This window comes from Lagopus muta, chromosome 21 (genome assembly GCF_023343835.1).
Source record: "Lagopus muta isolate bLagMut1 chromosome 21, bLagMut1 primary, whole genome shotgun sequence".
Lineage (NCBI taxonomy): Eukaryota > Metazoa > Chordata > Aves > Galliformes > Phasianidae > Lagopus > Lagopus muta.
This window is the reverse complement of record NC_064453.1, coordinates 2,105,376-2,119,367: the sequence shown is the minus strand read 5'-3', so window position 1 is coordinate 2,119,367 and position 13,992 is coordinate 2,105,376. Positions and strand designations below refer to the sequence as shown.

The 13,992-nt window shown below is 54.6% G+C and overlaps 1 protein-coding gene across 4 annotated transcripts; it reads right to left on the bottom strand.

Moving 5' to 3' along the window:
• Window positions 1-1,796: 1,796 nt before the first annotated feature.
• On the bottom strand, window positions 1,797-13,123 carry TMEM240 (transmembrane protein 240). 4 transcript variants are annotated; one of them, XM_048967864.1, is made up of 4 exons: window positions 12,994-13,123; window positions 11,799-11,905; window positions 7,084-7,292; window positions 1,797-6,597 (listed from the first exon to the last, which is right to left on the bottom strand). In XM_048967864.1, the coding sequence occupies exons 2-4, from the start codon at window positions 11,888-11,890 to the stop codon at window positions 6,449-6,451; spliced, it is 450 nt and encodes a 149-aa protein (XP_048823821.1). In that variant the 5' UTR covers window positions 11,891-11,905; window positions 12,994-13,123; the 3' UTR covers window positions 1,797-6,448. The 4 variants fall into 4 exon arrangements, with proteins under 4 accessions (XP_048823821.1, XP_048823820.1, XP_048823819.1 ...); XM_048967863.1 differs by lacking the exon at window positions 12,994-13,123 and adding an exon at window positions 12,166-12,764 and having other exon boundaries at window positions 11,799-11,940; XM_048967862.1 differs by lacking the exon at window positions 12,994-13,123 and adding an exon at window positions 12,166-12,764.
• Window positions 13,124-13,992: the final 869 nt, after the last annotated feature.

Sequence of the window (13,992 nt, the reverse complement as noted above, 5' to 3'; positions counted from 1 at the left end):
CTGCTCTCACTCTGCATGTCTTTCACTTCGTTTCTGCAACAGCAGAGAGATGTTCAGTCATCAAATCGTGGAGAGAAGCCTGTCTTGATCAGACGACATTTGGTCTGTCTGTGTGCAGGTCGGAAAACCTTGTGGTTTCTTTGCCCTGAGTTTGAACTGGATTTGAACTCTGTGCTTTGCTCCGAGTCCCCTCCTGTAACTACACAGCACGAGCACGTTTGTCTGACCCAAATCTGTGCCCTTGAGTACCTTGCTGAGCTTCTCTCCTCCGATAGGAATTGACAGCAGCCTCAGCTGTGCCCAATTCGCTGGTGGCTGCTGCCGAGTGCTGAGATGCACCCTGACTCGAGCCTGGGAGCACAGAGGGCAGCGGGGGCTGCTGGGGGCTGCAGCTGGCATCATGATGGGACAGCAGGGATGAGCAGTGCCCCTGGCTGCTGGCTTCTCTCAGCGTGCTTCTCTTTTGCTTTCCTCTGGTTGCCAAGAGAGAGAAAGAATGGGAGGATTTGAGGAGCTGCTGCTTTGTAGGGCCGGGTGTCCTGCAGCACCACTGCGTGCCCAGGCACCGTGTCTTGTCCTTATGCTGATTGCACTTCTGCTGCTACAAACAGCCAGGAGGAGAGCCCTACCCTAAAGCCAGGCAGTGCAGTTGCTGTCTCAGCTCTTTTATTATACAATTCCTCCTTCAGATTACACCAGGTTCCTACAGGGTTGCACAGGCACCGGTGCTGGTGCTGCTGCTGATGCACACTTTGAGCTGTGCAGGTGTTGGTTGCCCCGAGGCTTCTCTTGCATGAGTGGAGCAGAAGAGCATCCCATGCTTTGGGAGCACTGAGGAGTCGGGATGTTGCACTGTAAAGTGAGGAGCGGACAACTTGTTTTCCTTGGGTTCAGTCTTCCTAACCTGTTGTTTTTCTCTCTTCTCACTGCACTGCAGCAGTGCCATGGCTCTCCATTCCTCCAGCCTGAGGGCTTTCATTTTTCCCAGGCAGTGTTTTGGGAGCTGGTGAGGTCAGTTCCAGCCAATCCCAATGGAAATCCCATGGTTTGGACCCAGTCCCCTCATGCTATGCTCAGTGGCATGGCTGCAGAGAACTTGGGCACTTTGCACGCAGCCTTGGCCAGCTTGGCACAGCTGTAGCTGTAGGCTTGGATATCCTGCTTTCCTCGGGGTTGACACCATGAACTTCGCCATGCCATCTCTCCCAACAGGGTTGGGTTTTGCCATTGGCTCACAGGATGAGCACTGTCCCCATAGAGGTGGCACCCATGAAGGGATGGAGATGGAATGGCAACCCCAGGCTGAGGTTATCTCTCATCCCCTGGCACAGAGTGAATTATGAGCTAATAGCACTTTATTAAAACAGTGTTTTGTATTGGAGAGCAAATCCAAGAGCAGATGGATGAGCAAGTGATCCATCACTCTCCATCGCACCGCCGCCAGCTGAACCGCCTCCCCTGCGCTCTATGTTACAGCTGGGAGGCAGATTTACAGCCTGGTCATCTATCTGTCCTCACTGCCATCCTGCCCAGCGTTTACTTTGTCACCGAAATGCTGTGCTCAGCATCTCTCCACCCAGCCCTGATGCAGAGGCTGGGAATGGCGTGGCCCCTCTTCCTCTCATTCCCAGCTCAGGGCTGAGCACAGCTGCCTCCCCCACCCCAATCCAGCCCTGCTCTGATCCCAGCAGCATCGCTCAGTGCAAAGAGAATGGGGGGGGGGAGGGGGTGAGAAAAACCACTCGGATGCAAAACATGCAAAAAGAATATTTTACTGACAAACAGCAAAGGGTGGGCTTAGTTTCAGGAGCAGAACTGGTTACCTACTGTACAAACATATCGCTGGAAGGGAAGGAATGGCTGAATTAGGCTCGCTCGTTGACCCAAATAAAATCACAGTGTGCTTTTCCTGCTGCTTCCCCCACCACGTGCTCCGAGATGTCCCTCAGCTTGGGCACAGCAGCCCTAATGCCATCTGCACGGGCAGGTGTGTTTAATAGAAAATTGGCCATTATTGCTTTTCAACCACAGTAGGGACTGCTCTGGGCTTGGACTCGGAGCAGAGGGTAATCTCTCCCTCCGTTGTTATCAACTCAAGTTGTACCTCTCCTGTCTGATGCATGCAGAACGGGTTTGAATGCAGGAAAAAAAAAAAAAAAGGAAGGATTAACAATCAGGGAAAGCAGCATCCTGGGCTCTGCCTTGTGTCCTCACTGCAGGGCAATCCCGGCAGTTTCCTCCTGTGCTGCACTGCCCTGCTCTCCTGTGCACTGCCCTATCGCTGGAAGACACGTCTGCTCCACCAGCGTACTCGGGGTGAATGCATTCTGGTCCAAAGGTCTTTCTCCTTCTGCTGAATGATAATGGAAGCACTTCTGGTCTTTCACCTCTAGAGATGCTCTGGGAGCTTCTGTTGGCTGTTTCTAGCTTTGAAGCTCTCCCATCATAGAAGTGGGGGTGGGAAGGGTGGCATTGGAGTGGGACTGCCCGAGGGCTCTCCTGCCTGTGCCCTCCAAGATGGTACCCAAGGTAAGTGAAGGCTCCTGCTGTTTGCTCGTGCCTCCTGCAAACCAATATACTGGCTCGTGGGCTGAAGGGAAGCTTCAGCTCCCTATCACCCTCTGCACAGCTTTGTGTTTTGCAGAATCTCTACATGGTTGAGGCTAGAGGGGACCTCTGGACCCAGCCCCTGTTCAAGCAATGCTGCCTCATCCTTCTCCCTCCAAAGAGAAGACTCCACAACCTCTGGGCAACCTGTGCCAGCACTCCAGCACCTACACCATGCACAAAGTGCTTCCTGATGCTCCATTGCCTGTGTCCCATCCCTGGCACTGCTGGGAAGAACCTGGCTCTGTCTGCTTTACTCCTTCCCTTCAGGTACTCATACAGATGGGTGAAATCCCCCTAATAGCCTTCTCTTCTCCTGGGAGATGCTCTGCTCCCTTCACCATCTCAGCAGCTCTTTAGAGTCATTTGGGACTGGATATTCTCTTCTCCCAGCTGCGTGCAACTGGAAAATGAGGTAGAGAACAGCAATGAGAGCCACCAAGACCACCCTGCCATGGTGTGAAACTTGGGATGTGGGTCTGGGCTCCCTTCTGGGCCTCCTACAGCACATGGCCACAGTGATTCCAGATAGGAAGCAACTGGACAAGATGGCCTTCATTAGCACATGGCTCTGCTACAAAGAAGGGACACGGTAGGAACAGAGGAGGGCTGGCACAGGCTGGGTTCAATGTGCTTCTCTTGGGGAGAACGTTTCCAGCACCAATCCCAGCTCTGGAGGATCAGCAAGCACAGTTTGCAGAGCTGTCTCTGCTCTAAAAATAAGCCCTCCTGAGGCAGCACAACGTTCCTCCACCACCAAATGCTGCAGGAACCTCCCTCAGAGCATCTGGTGGCCGAGCACTGGGACACGGAGCACACTCCCACTCCTTGTCCAGCTCTGCACCCCACATCATCTATTCTGCAGTGCCCTGACCCTGTAGTGATTGATCCTCCATGCCACCACTGCTTTTCTCCCCACCCAGACCCTTTTCACGAGGGGCAGTCGCTGGGTTTTGGGTGGTTGTTGTTGTTGTTGTTGTGGTCTGGTTTGGTTTTGTTGGTTGTTTCGGGGATTTTTTTTTGGAGGGGAGGAGGGGAAGACTGGATCAGAGAACAACAAACAAGTCAACAGTAGTACATCTCAGACAATGAACGAGGAGAAAACACCCCCACACCCAGACAGAAGCAAAACGAACACATGCACAGGGAAAGAAGACAGAGCAACAGCAGACTTCAAACAGCCAAACAGCAGCAGCCTCGTAGGGACAGAGCAACGAGCAACTGCAGTGCTGGGAATGCCCACCCCAAGCATGGAGCAATGGGCACATCCCATAGGGTCACATCTACAGGAGCTCCCTGGGTTCAAAAGAGCCAGCTGAGCTCAGGACCATGGAGCTTCGTGTCTCTCACATTCAGGTTGGAAAAGAACCCCTAAGATCACCCAGTCCAACTGCTGAGCTTGCCTGTGCACAGACCGTGTCTCCTGGATAGTGGCCTTGCTGAGTGGAGAAGAGCTTTGCCCCTTGTTTATTAAGGATAAGAACCAATAAGGATAAGAACCCTGCTGGCTCTGTGTGTCCTGCACTGCGAGAGAGGGGCTGCTTCCCATGGCTTCAAGAGCAGAGAATTGTTCCTAGTGAATTTAATTGCTCTGAGAGTATTTTCTTTTTTGTTTCATGTTTTGACTGTGTGTAAACAAAAGTGAAGCTCACGTGGTGATTGCTGCAGCCACAGCAGATTAGAAAACCTTCTGTTCTTAAGCCATGGGGATGTGCACCATGCAGGATTGGTTTTTTGTCTTCCAGAGCCTAACAGAATCCTGAAATCCCAGTGTGGATCAGACAATCAGCTGCCACCTCACCCTGTCCAGCTGCAAGGTTCACAATTAATATTTCAAACCACAGCCGAATTTCAGAGAAGGGCAAAGCCAGTACGTTCAATTCTGAGTTGAGATCGCTGCTTTAAACCCCTTTTGTGAGAGGCACCAAGTTTGTTTTAAAATGGGCTGTTTCTTTATTTGTTTATTTTCCCCCTTAACTTATTCCAAAAGCTCAATATTTGTCCTCATCCCAGTGAAACTTTCTGCCCTGCAAAATGTCACCCCCCTCTTCAACTCAGAGCTGAATGGTCCCCACCTGTTCTACGTTACAGCTCAATTGATGTGCCAGAAATTGCACAAGGGCAAGCAGAGCTTGGCCAGCCACCCCCTGGCTCTGAGCCCATGGAGGTGGGCATCTTCTGTCCCTGGAGGCTGTGCCCCTATGGGCAAGCACAAAAAGGAGGCTGCAGAACCTCGTGTCTTGGAAAGGAAACGTGGCTCCCCGGATGCTAACAGGAGGCTGAAGTCCCTAATGACAGACAGTCAAGCAGACAGACACAAGTACAGACTGGGCAACTATTGAGGACCTGACAGAAACTGGGACTCCAAGACAAGAGGCAGTATGGGACAGCAAAGGTAGGAACTGGGGAGAGCAGCAGTTGGCCCTTGGCCTGTTTTGGGGCTCATAAATAACAGAACTGGGCCTGGGCATAGGAAGCAACCAAAAGGCGAGGTGGAGAAGCCAGGGTTGGGAGGAGAAAAGCTGGGGGTCATGGTGCCATTTTCCCTTCTCTGACATTGCAACCAATAGGAGGCCATTGACAGAGTCAAGGAACCCACAGAAAAAAAAAAAACAACAGTCCTGCTACCGCTCAGCATCCTTTAGTTCTGGACATTTTCCCATATAAACACAAGCCTGCTCACCACGAAAGAAGGAACGAAGGAGCAACGGCAGCTGCAGGGCCACCACCTTCGGTTCTCAGCTCCTGCCTGGCTCACAACACAGCTCCCAGCCCAGCACATCCCTGCCCATGAGCATCGCTCCCAGCTGCTCTACGGGACACGAAGGTCTCTGGGTATGGAGTGAGGCTTCAGACGCATCATAGCAACACTGAAACCCGCAGCCTAAGCTGTGCCCAGCAGAAGCAAAACCAAAAAACCCCCCACAGGAGCATCCATTGCTTTGAGTTCAGCCCCTCCTGTCGCATCTGCTTTGGGAGATGAGTTTGGCTTCAGGCCAAGCCCAGCTCACTGCAGTGCAATGGATCAGGGTACGAGCCAGGGGTAACACCTCTCAGCCCCATTCGCTTCTCCACCCTCTCAACAGCAGCGAGGAGTAACAGCACCAGCCCCATCGCTTGGGCTGATCCCTCACAGAGCTGCTGCCCTGCTAGGAAGATTTCTCAGCTTGCTTAAGGCAGGTTTCAGTGTGCAGCAACACGAAGAACAAATCCATCATGCGTTCCTTCCCCCGCAGCAATGCCCAAAAACACAAACCAAAGCAAAGGGTCGCTGCCCTCCCATCTGTCTGGCAGCAGCCCCTGTCCAAACCTACTACCATTCTAGCAACAGAAGTAACAAAGAGCAAAACCAAACCAAAGGACCAAAGAAACGGTGGACTTCTAGCACTCGGATGAGAAACTGCATCTTCTTCATGTGCTCCCACCTCCATACCCTCAGCCAACATTCCCTGCAGGGCAGCTGGATGTGCAGGACAGCTGTGAATGCCAGGAAAAGGGGGGGTTGAAAGTATAATGCAAATCTCTTTTCTCGTTTTGTTTTGTTTTTTTTTTCTTGTTGTTTTTGTCTGATTTTGGTTTGTTTGGTGTTTTTTTTTTTTTTTACATATGTACACAAGTCTGACAATAAAACGTGGAACACAGTGCAATGTCTTGGCTGCGTAGCATCCAGGACTGGCTTAGTTGTGCATCGTGGTGTGCCACGGGGGACACACGGGATGGAGAAGTAAAATGATGTCCTCGCTGGCTTCCAGAGAGATGTAAAAGTAGGAGCTGTTCCCCCGGAAGAAGAGCAAAGTCCTCTTTAAAACCTCACTGCAGTCTCTGGAGGGGAAGGCGTTCCTCAGAGGTGCCGCGGGCTGGGATGCCCGTTATGGTACAGCTTCTGTTTGATGTGCACCATGTTCCCAGTCGCCTCCTCGTACTGCCTGTGGTGACGTTTTCTGAACTCCTTTAAGTTACAAAACTTTGGAATCCAAGACCAGGAATTGTCTGGAAGGCAGAAAGGAGAAGGGAGATGTTACAGAGATGCCGAGACCTGCGCTCTCCTGCCTCATCTGCACTGCAGCCCTGCAGGCAGGGCCCTCTGCTTCATTTGGAAGGACCCTGCTCCAGAAGGGCACCGGGAGCTCAGCCAGGTGGCTCCTGGACGTCTCCAAGGATGGAGGCTGCACAGCCTCCCTGGGCAGCCAGTGCTACAACACCCTCACCTAAAGGAGCAGCTCCATTCCTGGAGCGCAGCACAGAAAGCCAGCGTGCCAAAGCCATGCAGGCTGTACCTGAGCCTGCAACCAATGCGAGGCTCCCGGCTGCAAACCATGGGTGCAGAGAAACCCAGATTTCATCAGTACTCTGCTCAGACACACAGCCAGCACCCGGAGCAGAGCCCTCATCTCCATGCATAGACGTGGCAATGGTCAACATGGAGCCACCAGAGCCCACCATCTGGCCCAAGGTTGTGCTGAGGGCCACACTTACCGTACCGCCGGCTGGTTCTCCAGGCTCGCACAGCGTAGTGGAGAACCCCATCCATCCACACCAGAAACCAGCTGATACAAAAACCCAGCAACAGTCCCAGCATCAGATCGATCTCTTGCTTGGTTACATTGTCAGTCACAAAGTAGTTCTCTGAGGAATCCACCACAGACTGATCCCCGTCATACGGAATGACGTAATGGACGTGGTGCCTGTCGTGGGGAACAGAAATGGGGAGAAGCATCAGTGGAGAAGAGCAGGGCGTGTTTTCCACCAGCATCTGTTTCCATGGCCAGGGGCTCTGAAGCCCTACCGACACCGCTGGGCTAAAAACCAGGAATACAAAGAGCAAAGCACAGCACCCTGCAGCCCAGAGCTCGTGTCGCATTGCTGACACAGGCTGCCCGTGCTTGAACTCATCATCTGTAATGCAATAAACAACATTCGGGGCTGCGGCGGTCGCTCCCTGAGTTCAGAGGTCAGCCATGCCTCTGAGGATGCACCAGTTGCATATTTGGGTTGCATATGCAGGTTGATGGAGAGAAAATGTCCAAATAGTGTCACGAGTGATGCTCTGCTCGCGGGATCCTAGTGAAAACAGCCCTTGTCTTCATGAGGGCCAAACAGAGACCCATGTGGGCTCAATGTGTCCCAAAAAGGGCAAAGCCTGGAAGAGCTGTAGGCACTTTTCTGCTTTGGTTTGGCTTAGCAGGACAGAGTGGAGCCTCTGGGATGGGGTGGGGAAGAGGGGCTCCCCCCCGAAAGCCTTCTGGTGGCAGCTCAAGCCCTTGGGGACATGGCAGAAGAAATTTGGAGGCATCAGCACATCAGTATGGAGAATTATTAATAGAATGCAGAGGTCCTGGGTCCCCACTGCAGCCCTAGGGAGCTGGAAATTGGAACGTGGCCTGGATGGCTCTGGGAGCCAGATCCAGGGAGGGAAGGCATCACCTCTGAGCCTCCATGCCAGAGGCCAAGCCTTGTGCCCAGAAACACAGCCACGTGCAGCCACTGGTGGTACCAAGCAGCAAAGAACTCGTGAGGTCCTGTTGGTGAGCACCAACTCCTGCACCCCTGAAGCAAGCAGGGATTGCATTCACTGCTTTGTCCCCAGCAAGGCAGCACCAGCTCAGATGAGACAGTGGCACAACAGGCTCAAGCACTCCTGCCCCTTCCCAGCCCTGTGATGGGGACAGATTTCCCCCCCTTAGCAAACCGTGCATGAAGCCCTGAGTGCAGCCGTGATGGAGCAGAGCCGTGGCCGGCACGCCTGGGATGCTCCCTACGGAGCTGCCCAAAGCGCTAATGTCCCTTCCAGTGACCTTGTGAGCCTGCTGGCTGCTGCAGCCCAGCCACAGCACCGGAGCCCTTCAAAAAGCACTGCTGTTTAGGATTTGGGAGAACAAAGCTTATCCTGTGCTGCTGGACAGCCCCGGGATGGGCACTGAGGTGCACCGATTCCAAGGGCTGCAGGAGGCGCAGAGCCTCTGTTCTGCATCTCTGCCTGACCTTGCAGCCTCTCCCCAAACGTGCCAAGCAGCTCAGCTCCTGGCACAGCCATGGCCAGCAAAGCTGGGCTGCAGCAACAGGGATGGCTCCATTGCAATGGTGAAAATGTCTTCCTGGGACCTTCCATGCTATAGCAGCTGCTGGGAGCCCAGGGAAGGCCTGGTGGTCTCCAGCACAGTGAGCATCCTTGGCCTCCCAGTGTTCACAGAGGGTATGGAGGCATGGAGGATTAAAGATTTGTTCAGAGTGTTAAAAAAAGGAAGAAACGGAGCAAAAATGATGGGTTTTGGTGCTTGGCTTTTGCCACAGCATCTTTGCTTGGGAGGGACAAACTCACCCAAGGTCACCCAGAAGGTCGGTGCCAAGGAGAAGACCACAACCAGAGCCTCTGAGCTCCTCACCCTGTCCCAGGCAGGGAACTCCTGAGCCCCCGGGCTGTTTTGATGGGTCTGTGCTCCATGCAGGTGTCATCTGCTCTCCCCAGCTCACCCAGCCGCCACGGACGCCCTTTGGTGATTTTCCTTTGCATGACATCACCCAGCTCCTGATCTGCTGCCAGCCTGCTGCTTCCAGAGAGGACCCTTTCCTGGCTGGGACAGAGGCACCTGGAGTGGGGCAGTGCTTTGTTTCTGCAGCCTGCGCAGCCCTGTGTCTCCTGCAGCAGGGACAGCCCAAGGAGGGGGACCAGAGGGGCTGTGGACAGCCTGGATAACTTCCATATTGGAGCCGGAGGGTGCCAGGGATCCAATCCAGCAGCAACATTCCTGCACTGCCATCAGCAGGAGCTCTCAAACGTAGCTCTCAGCCCTTCTACCTCCTGCAAGAAGGCAGATGCTGAGAGAGGAGCAGCCCCAATCTCCAGGTGCCAGGGCCAACCCTGCTGCTCTGCTAATGCTGTCCCTCCATCCACCATCATTACACCAGCTTCTTTCCCACCCAGCTGGTAGGACTCTGCCCTCTGCTCCCCCACCAAACAGCCATCAGTGCAATTCAGATATGGCCACCTGTCCCAGAAGAGAAAGGCCATGAAGCAGCCGTGGCAGTTGCTGAATGCTTGGCACCACACAACCTCTCTCTGACCTCCTGTGGCCACAGCTCCCTACTGACAAACAAACCTAAAAAGCACCCACCATGGCCACATCACACTTGTCCCAGTGCACTGCTACCTTGCTTCTGCCATCAAGTGCCAAGAGCTTTGGTCTGAAGCAGCCCTGCATAGTCAGGGTTCAGCAGCCCCTAGCAATGGGCTGCTTTGTTTCCCCAAAATTCTCAACCCTAGCAACTCTCCTTACTCACAGCCAGTGCTCAGGAACATGGAAACCAGAGCAGAGTCTTCAGCTGCAGGAGACGAGAGCTCCACAGGGCAAGCGTTAGCAGAAGGTGTTTTAGGAGACAGCAGGCAGAGCATGCTCCTTTCACCTGTCCTGGGACCTCCATGCAAGGCATGGGCCATCACAGAGAGGCACAGGGGTTGGCACATCCCTTCCCCACCAGCCATGCAACCATGAGACCCCAACGAGGCACCCCAGGACAGGGCAGCCAGGAGCTGAAGCCTGAGCTCTTCCCTCAGTCTTGCACGCTGAACTGCAGGAAGTTCCTCTCTCCAAGGCTCCCTTTTGTTGCCAGCACAGTCAGAGCCCTTTGCCAGGACCCGGTGCCACCTTTCATAGCTCCAGGGTATGCCCTGCCTGGGCCACAGCTGTGTGCACGGGGCTGAGCCCAGAAAGCAGCTGCAAAGAGCATGAGGCACGTTTCATCATCCACCCCTTGAACCAGACGGAGCACAGGGCACAAAAACCCTCACTCAGGAGTGAAGGCAGCTTTGTGTTTTGTTGGCAAGATCCATCTCTTGCACGTACCTAAGGCAACCAGTGAACTTCCACCTTTCGCTCCCTGTCATCTTGACAGTTTGGAAGCTGTGCTGTACACTTTCTAAGAAATGACCTGACTCCATCTGAGGACAGAGCCATGGCCCATCCATCTGCAGCCCTGCCCCCTCCTTGGGCTTGGGCAGAAGGAACGCGGCCACTGACACCAGCAGGACCTGGCAGTGTTAAAGTACATTACCAACAGCTGATTTTCACCACCACTGCATACAAGCATGGCAAGCAAAAAGAAAAACAGATTAAAGAGGCAGAGGACGATTCTTAAACAAGCAAAAAACATCAAGAAGTCTCCAAAAAAATTACCCAAGAGAAAGAATCCCTGACAAATAGAATGAAAGGCGCTGTAGACATTGCTTCCCAACTGGCAGTAGTGAAGTTGTGCCCAATGAACCAGGGTGTGGGGTCTGCTCTCAGATCGTTCTGGCCTGGCTCTGCTCAGCCCTGGAGGTACCTCCTTGCTGTTCTGCTACAGGAACCATAGGTCGAAGCAGGGTGGAGAGGATGAGCAGTGGCTATGGATAAGGTTTGCACACCCCAAGGTGTGAAGGTTTGCTCAGCTCCCATCCGGGGCCACCAGAGGAAAGCAGTGGTTGGGAGGATGGAGAAAGTGGCCGGGGGTGGCAGAGGCCAGGGCTGCAGGACAGGGATCATGGAGAAAAGCAAAATTCAACTCCACAGCCACAGCTCAGTTCCTCAGCATCACCCATGGAACAAGGAGCTGCATTTGGGGGAACCGAGCGCTGCCCAACAGCCGTGGCAGGAAACTGTGCAGCCCTAAACTTGCAAGCAGCAAAGACATCACCCAACGTCCCCCAACGCCAGGCCTGCGCTCCGTGCAGCACCATGATGGCTCCGGAGAAAAGCCACTGAGAATTGGAAGCTGACTGACAATCACAGAGCCTCAAAGTGACACCGTCCTCAGCAGCAGCAGCACTCCATCCTGGGTGCAGGGTTGCCCAGACCCCAACCCCTTCCATCCTCACCAGCATCCAGCCTACAATTCCCCCCCCCCCCCCCCCTTTCTCCCCAGGGAAAGCACACAGCCCAGTGTCTGTGAAGGCAAAACACGGAGTGTTGGAATTCAATCCAAGTTCCTTTCCTCCCCAGGGCTGCCGGATGCCTGCACACACGCATGCACACAAAGGAAAATGGACTTGCAGGCCCACGGCAAACTCTTCTTGCAGAAAAACAAACCTACCCTTCCCCCCCCCCCTCCCCCCATGTTGATGCTGAGACACAGCCAGAATGCAGACAGGGCCTCCTCCAGCCAGGTGGGGTGGAAGGGGCTGGGTCAGGTGAGCCCGGCGTCGCAGGTTAACTCACCTGCCACAGTTGCAGTGACAAACTCGGTCTTCCCCTCTCAGATGCGGTAGGATGTAATTGTGAAATCTGTCCAGCAACGCATTCATGTCCATCAAGCAAGCTATTGCCTGTAAGAGCCCATAACCAAGGCATCTGGTCAACTCTGGATGATGGAATAAAACATTGACTCCAGTTTGATTGCCAAAGACTGAAGCGGTCATATAGAAAATAATCGCTGGTGTTCCCCGGGGCAGACACACCGTGCACACACACACACCGAGCACACAGGGACGCGCGGGGCCGGGGAAGGGAAAAAGGGGGGGTTGGGGGGGGGGGGGGAAGGGGGGGAGGTGGAATGGAGGGGAGGGAAATAAGCAAAATCTCTTACCATAACGATAGAGGCGCCCAGGATCATGAAAATCATGGTGTTTGCATTCATGGACATCAACGGGGAATCGGTAGCGATCGGCTCCGGCCGCCCCCAGCCCGCGATCTGCGAGCGGCGGCCGCGCTATTGCGCAGCGCGGAGCCCGGAGCGCATCGCGCTGCGCTGCGGCGGGGGGCGGTGGGGCGGCGGGGCGCCCCCCGCGCTCACACCCGCACTGCCCCGTGCCGGGCGCCTCGGGCTGCCCGCTGGGGGAGGGTTATGTTGTTATTTTGTAGATAGATATTATTTTTTTTTTTTTTTCCTAAGACGAAGGTGACAGGTAAGGATAAAAATAATATATATATATATCTTAAAAATGGGATGAATACTCTAAAAAATGCTTTCCCTTCAAGGCTGTCGGCCGATGGAGGTGCGCCACGGCGGCTCCGGGAGCGGGCACACGGCACAGCCCCGCATGCAGCAACTGGAGAGTGAGCCAGCCGAGGCCGGGGGGAGGCTGGGGGAGGAGGAGGCAAGCCACAAAAATCACCCAGTCCGGGGGAGCCTCATTGCATCCTCTCTCCCGACCCTCCCCAAAATCAACCTCTCCCGATCGGCGAAAAAAAAAAATAAATAAATAATCCACCCAAAAAACAACACGCCTCCCCCCCCCCGTCCTCCCCCTCCGCTGTTCCCCCCCTCCCCCCCTCCCGCCCCGGGGCAATGCCCGCAGCCCCTCGGGCTCCGGCTCCGGCTGGGCGGGCTGTGGGGGGCTGCTCCCCGCCGGGCCGGCCGCCCCCTCCCCTGCTCCCTCCCCTCCTTCCCTCCCTCCCATCCGCGGCCCTTTACCTAAGGCGGGGACGCGCTGCTCCGGGAGCGGCTCATCTCGAGCGGCAGCGCTGCAGACCTGCCCTTGCCGGGCTTCCCCCCGCCTGGCAGCCGCACGGTTTTCCCGAGCGGAGCCCCGGCAGCGGCGCTTGGCCGCATTTCCAGTCCCGCACCATCCCCACCCCGCCCTTCCTCCCTCCCGGGTCTTCCCCGCTCCCATCCCGGCCCCAACGCGGTCCCGATGCTCTCCCTGCCGCCCCGCAGCCGCGGGGGTCCCGGCCCGGCCCCGCATCTCCGCATTCCCACCCCGCGACGATGCGGGTGAGCAGAAATGCCACGAAGTCCCACGTCCTAGCATCTCTCGAGCCCACGATCCGAGGGAAGGTCGTGCTCTGGATTCTCGCATGGTTTTACATCGTCGAGTTGTGGGCCACGTTTGGGTTCGTCCTGCAAAAAAAAATAGCTCGGTGAACAGGTAACAACTTTTGTTTGGCTTGGTCGGTCGTGCCGTTAAACCATGCGATAGGGATGGGCAGCAGCCACAGCACATCACTCAAGGTTATCATCACCTTGTTGGCACTCGGGGCCACCGTTTGCTGCTTCGAGGGTTTGCATTCTTGCATCTTTTGTTTTCCTTCAGCTCCCCAGGCCACGATCAGCCTCCTTATGTAATGACTTGTGTTATATAAACTCCATTCTTCAAGGAACAGTCATTAACCTACTACTGGGCATTGGAAATACCAAAATACTGTCACACAATTAAAATCACTAAACGGTGCCCTCAAATTAGAGCACAGATTGCATTGCAGATGATTTTTTTTTTTTAATGAAACCACACATGTGAAGCATTTGCTAAGCCAGGCTCCCCATGCACAGACCCCATTACAGCCAGCTTTGCTCCCACCCATGGTACAGAATCTCCCAAGGCTCAGCACCCAGCAGTGGGAGATGGGACTCCAGGCATTCCCATTCCTTTCAGTGCTCCCATGCTGGTTCCAGCACTTGTTTTCCCAACACCTT